The 6,266-nt window shown below is 30.2% G+C and overlaps 1 protein-coding gene across 1 annotated transcript; it reads right to left on the reverse strand.

Annotated features, from left to right (window-relative positions):
- Window positions 1-1,788: 1,788 nt before the first annotated feature.
- On the reverse strand, window positions 1,789-3,400 carry LOC131048188 (tetraspanin-8). The gene is made up of 2 exons (XM_057982080.2): window positions 2,566-3,400; window positions 1,789-2,466 (listed from the first exon to the last, which is right to left on the reverse strand). The coding sequence occupies exons 1-2, from the start codon at window positions 3,070-3,072 to the stop codon at window positions 2,149-2,151; spliced, it is 825 nt and encodes a 274-aa protein (XP_057838063.1). The 5' UTR covers window positions 3,073-3,400; the 3' UTR covers window positions 1,789-2,148.
- Between the last annotated feature and the right edge of the window lie 2,866 nt (window positions 3,401-6,266).

The raw sequence follows: 6,266 nt of genomic DNA on the forward strand, positions 1-6,266 counted from the left end.
CATATGCAAGTGTTACACAGCTCCGCACTCACCCTCTCTCTGTTGAGGGAACACTATGCTGACACTGAGGAGGACAAACAGGAAGCTAGGGACCTCTACAAATTCCTGTCTAACAAATGGAGCAGTGCTATGGAGGCCACTGGGGTGGCAAGACACCCCTGTAGTTTGTTTTTTATTGTTAAAAAGACTCGGTTCTTTTTTTATGGTTGGTGTTGTTAATTGTTGTTATAGTGTTGTTTTTGCGCTATGATAGATAGTTCTGCTATGCAAAGGGTCAATGCCCTTGTTCTCACTGCTTTTTTAATAAAAAACAAATATATTCAATAAATAAATAAATAAATATTTTAATTTATTATTAATGTCAAGAGGCATTCTACAATGGTAGCAAGGGGTGCAGTGTAATGGCGTGAGCGTGTTAATGTAAACTTTTATTTTTAGCTTAAATTTGACAACCATTCACATGTCAAAATTTTAAGATTAATTATAAACTTAATATTTTTAAAATAAACACCATATAAAGACAAAGATATTTTAAAAAATCTACCACTTCATAATTACAATATTTTTTTTTAAACATATTTTATAAATTTTAATTTTTAATTAATTAATGATAAAAAGTTTAAAATATAAATATAAAAAATTAAATGTCAATTATCCAAAAAAAATTGTATTAGCAAAACAAATAAAATAAAACACAATTTAAATGTTCATGTATGTAATAAATATAATTTAAAGTAAAATAAAATAATTTTAAGATAATGAAGTATTAGAAGTTGGTTGATATCTCTTAATAGATGTATTTAAGATATCTATACTAATTACCAACTATTTTTAATAAACAAACATACATAATATTTATAAAATAAATCTAATATTATATATATTAGATAGGAAAAATCACACCCCACATCTATACATAACCAAACTCAAATCAATTAATGAGATCAAGTTTCTACAGTCCATAAAATTATTGTAGTGTTAAAGAATTTTTAGCATCATTGATCATCGTGATGATAGATGTTAAAAATTCTTGAACACAATCTAATCCAGAAACAGATACAATAATACAAATTCAAACTCTCAAAAATACAAAACAAAAACAACAAAAACTAATAAAAAAATTATAAATTTTTTTTGTTTACCCCACGGTCTCTGCTAAAAGTTCGTTATTTTACTCTCTTTTCTTTACATAACTGCGAAAATGTCTTTTTCACTTAAGTGATGTAAGGCGACGGAAATACCTCGCTTTTACGTTACGGAAGGTAAAGAAACAAAAGAATACATACACCTTAAAAAAAGTTAAAAAGAAAGTGACAAACATGGACGTACATGCATAACAAGGATGTTTTTGGTTTTCAGACGACAAATATACTTATGCCAGCTAATTCTTTAAGGGTATATTTTGTTTTTTTCAAATGATATAGATTTGTTTTGGTTTCTCCTTTAATTTGGATCTAAAATACAAGTTTAAATTGATATTTATAACATAAATTTAAATTAATATTTATATGGATGACCTTTCAAGTTCTTTTATCTTTTCGACCATTGCTAATATACAAAGAGACATTTGTATGGACAATCTTTCAAAAAGTCTTAATACCTTTTTCCATTAAAATCATCTCATTGCAAAAGCTATCAATTGAACCATTCAAATTGGAAAAAAATAAAATTATGTGAACCACTCCTATGAAACACTAACCAATAAATTTAACTCAATTGTATAAAATTAAATTATAATAATACATTTATCTAATTAAAATCAAACACCACCAAAAAGTAAAAGCATAATTAAAATTAATTATTTTTTATTGCATAAAAAGCTCATAATATTACAGCGAAGTGCCAAGGATACTCCAGAAGTACAATAGTTTTTAAACAATATTTTTCCATTGTCCACTTTGCAGATCAATACATTATTCGAAAGAGACAATGGTATCTTGGCGGAAAGAAAAAATCCCAATCCACAATGCATATTCTGTTCTTTGGAGGGCTTTTACAAAAGAAAGGGGCAAATATATGTTTTTTGGCAAGGCTTATACAAATAAATGTACAAACAAAGTCCGCCTTTAGAATAGATATGCAAACGTAATGATAAAATAAAATAAAATTAAAAATTTCTAAAAATTTCTAAGGTCAAAGGAAAGCTTTCTATGGATAACCCTTGGGGCGGCGATATCCAGCAGATCTCCCATTATTTCTGAAAGCGCAGCAACCCAGAGAATAGACTACAATAAGAAATATCAACAAAATAATATTGAGCGCAGCCACCTTTCTCCAGTCATGCTTCACGCTCGCCAAAACCCCAGCCCTGCAAGAATTACAATTATAGCAGAGTTGATCCTGGTCATTGCTCCACGATGCACAGTCCGAATCCGACGTGGCAGTCGGAGACGGCGGAACCCAGTCCCAGTAGGTCGCGTTCCTGTACACGTAGCCGCAGGAGCTCGGCGGTTTGCAGCATCCCGCCTGCAGCAGCCGGGATTTGAACCCTCGTTGTCAGAAACCGAAAAATGAAAAGCAGAATGAGAATTTTAACGAAAATACCTAAATTTTGCTTGTACAAACCTGAATTGGCGACAAATTTCTCAGATAAAACTCTGTGGCGACATTATATACATAGTCTTGGCTCAAACTTTTGCAGACCTTTGTGTCGCGTATGCAGCTCTTTATTTTTCTCCAGTTATCTCCATTTTGAACCCTATCTTGCAACCAGTGCGAATAATCTCCCAGGCGGTACTCCTTGTACCCTTTGTCCGAGGCCAGTTGCCCTGCTCCCTTGTTTGTGACCACAAATGCGAAAATAGTGAAGCAAAAGAGCAGGATTATGAGCAGAAATGTGACGAATAAGTAGATCCAGAGCAGCCATGAGACCCTGAAGCAGGCCCCTACAAATCCCGCCAGAGAAATCAGCATTATGAAAACCCCTATGATTATGACAGGACCTTGCAGAAATCTTTCACAGTCAGTCCCATGCCTTGTGGCTAGCCATATGCCCGAGCCTAAGATCGGGATCGACAGCAAAAACACCAGGAAATTCAGAATCCCTACCAGGCTGTTACTGATCCGCGGCATTTTGATCACCGGAGTAGATATTGAAAACTACTTACAAAGCTGCTCTTGTGAGACTCGAACCCCGGACATTTCGCAATTTCGCATGCACAGAGTGCGAGGTACTTAAAGTTGTTTCTTCTCATACGGTCTGCCAGATTTATTGATTTTTCGGAGAATAATTATTATTATACGACTGTGCAGGTTCGAATCCCGTGCGCCTACAGTAGTACCGCTGCCAAACGTATAATTTCCGAAAACGTCCTGAAATTGGGGTTTTCTGCTCGTTATCTTTCCGTTTAGTAAGGAAAACTAGAACTCGTCATAATTATCATGGGTTTTGTGTTTGTTATCGTTACACTTCATTTCTAATTAGACCGTTTATTATTTTCGAATCAGACTAAAACGTTAGTTGTTAATGCGCCGGAAATTTTGGTGTTCTTGTTATTTGTACTTAATAAGTAATTTATTGTTGGCAGTCTCTTAAATTATGGCGTTTCATTTTAATTTAATTCTGTAGTTTTCAAATCAAATTTATTGATGTATATTTTATAATTAGTAGTTTTTATGATTTTTTTTATGAATATTAATTATTTTTATTAAATTTAAATCTATAATATTCAAATCAAATTCATAAGACTCGGCAAATCATAAGGGATAAGGTGGGGATTGTGCTTGGGACGAATTTGGTGGAATGGATACTTTTTAGTCCTTGGCTCTTAGTTAAAGAGGTTCCAGCCTATACTTTGTGAAGGTCCTCACTAGATTAATATGCTTGCCGACTTTGTACCCTTTCTGGCTCCAAAACAGACATTTCGTACAGCGTGATAGCCACGTGTTAGTCAATAGAAGTCGTTTATTGCAAAATCGACAGCGACGTGTTAGTCAGTCAATCGCAACCGTTTATTGCAAAATCGACGTGGTAAACACATATGTTAATCAATCCGTATTGCCTTTTTAGAACCAGAATAGATGCGTCCCTTATAATTGATTCAAAACTATACATATTCCAAATTTTTAATAAATATTAATTTAATTTTTAATGAACATTAATATATAAATCTTTAAACTGCAACACTGTGCCACTAGTATACATCACTTCACAATGATGACTTTATTACCTATACTTTGTTTGGAGTTAGGTACTGTAAGTTTGTAGCATTGACGTTCTGTTTATTAGTCTTCCAAATTAAGTACTGTAAGGTGTACTTTTATAATAGAAATATAATTAATTTTTATGGTCCTGTCATAGAAGAATATCTGTAGCGATGGTAGGCCTAGACAAAGAAAAAAAAGGTAAATTTCATCATTTAGACTCATAATTTACGCCCAGTAAATTCCAACGTCCCATCTGCACACAAATATTATTAAAATCATTATTAAAACAAATCTGCGGCACAGTTTTTGAAAAACGTTTATATTTAAATAAAAATTTAGAAAAAATTCTGAACAAGTTAAAAAATTTTGTACACCCTTACCATATGTAGGTAATTCGATCTTACACCTAAAATTTACCTAACAAGATGTTTTAGTGGACCTAACTATGAAACCTTCATATCACCTTGCCTCTCATTTTTCCATCTAGTCCCATCACTATAGGATTACGGATGTTGTAGTTTTCCAATTATATTGATATTAATATTAATAAAATGTTGAAATTAGTTTATGGAATGATTTTTTTATAAATATATTTAAAAGAGAATAAAAATGTGTATTTAATAAAAATATAGAAATAAATTATATATTTTAATATTTTTAAAAATATTTTTTTTATGATAGTGAAGTTTTATATTATATTAAAGTAGATTTAACATAAAAAATAATGTTAGATATAAAATATAATGGAAATAAACTATTTTATTGAATTTTGTAAAAATTCTTAAATAAAAAAGGGTCAAGTATTATTTTGTTTGTGTATTCTTTTGCTATGTGGAAAAGTATTATGCTATAAATATTGATCATTATTGTTGATATTATATTTTTTTTGCATTTATTGTTGGAATGTTTAGTTTTTTCCTTTGCTACCCCTGTATCTCCATCTAGATTGAGAATTCAACTTTGTCACATCAGATTTTAGATAGCAAAAATTATAAAACTACTTGTTCTAAATAAAGACCAATTGGGAGCTCTCTTCATTGGACTCATAATCATGTATCCCCCTATTTTTTTTCGGTGAATAGTGTACTTTATCTTTAATTAATGAAATAGCTATTTATCAACTAAGGGAATAGGTTTCAAACTATCAACCTCAACTAATATATAAATGGCCCTTTCAACCCATGAGAAATCAATTAGAGCTTCCAATCTACCAACCTCACCCATAATATTAAAAAAAATTGTTAATCTCCATAAAACTTTGGACAATGCACTCTAACCTAACTCTAGATAAACATCAGTTTTTAATAGTCAAATAGTCAAAATAATCAATCATAATTTTACACTTTATCTTCACTCCAAAAATATCTTACTTTTATAAACCAAAACTTAAATTTAACCATTAAATTAAATATTATAAAATTTATATTTCTAACTACCTTGGAAACTTGCCTAGAGGAAAAGTTGTAATCAACCCTTTTCGTCTTAGGCCTTCAAAATTTTAAGGTTGGTTAAAAGATTCTCTTATCAATGAAACGTCCTTTGTTTTAGGAATAATATATTTTTGTTTCTAAAGATTCTATTATAAATAAATAAATAAATAAAGATCTTATAGTTTGATTGACCAATCCCATGGCTTACGAGAAGCATCTTCCCATACACAATTTTTATGCAGGTTTTTTTTACTCTTATTAATGACATAGGGAGTGGTTTCACTTTGATCTAGAAATTATGTAACCCTAAATCATTAAATAGAACATAGTCTATTGTGCAATTAAAGAAACTATATTTTTAATTCATAAATTGATTAAAATTATATATTAGTTTGTAAGAAGACAAAATGTTTTACAGATATATAATTGTTTATGTATTTAAAAGAGTATCATTATACATTGTTGAACAATTTATATTTGTCATTTATCATTTTTCATAATTTTATAATTTATTTTTAAAAATATTTAATTCATTTATATATTATATTATGGCAATTTTTTAATAAAGGGTAATTTTTGAATGCTTATTTAATTTTAACATTCGCTCTAGATCTATGTTAAATGATTTTTTATTTGTCCTCTCATTTTGAAAAATATTGTTCAATATCTTGTAAAATAAAATAATCTAGA

Source organism: Cryptomeria japonica, chromosome 6, assembly GCF_030272615.1.
Source record: "Cryptomeria japonica chromosome 6, Sugi_1.0, whole genome shotgun sequence".
Classification (NCBI taxonomy): Eukaryota; Viridiplantae; Streptophyta; class Pinopsida; order Cupressales; family Cupressaceae; genus Cryptomeria; species Cryptomeria japonica.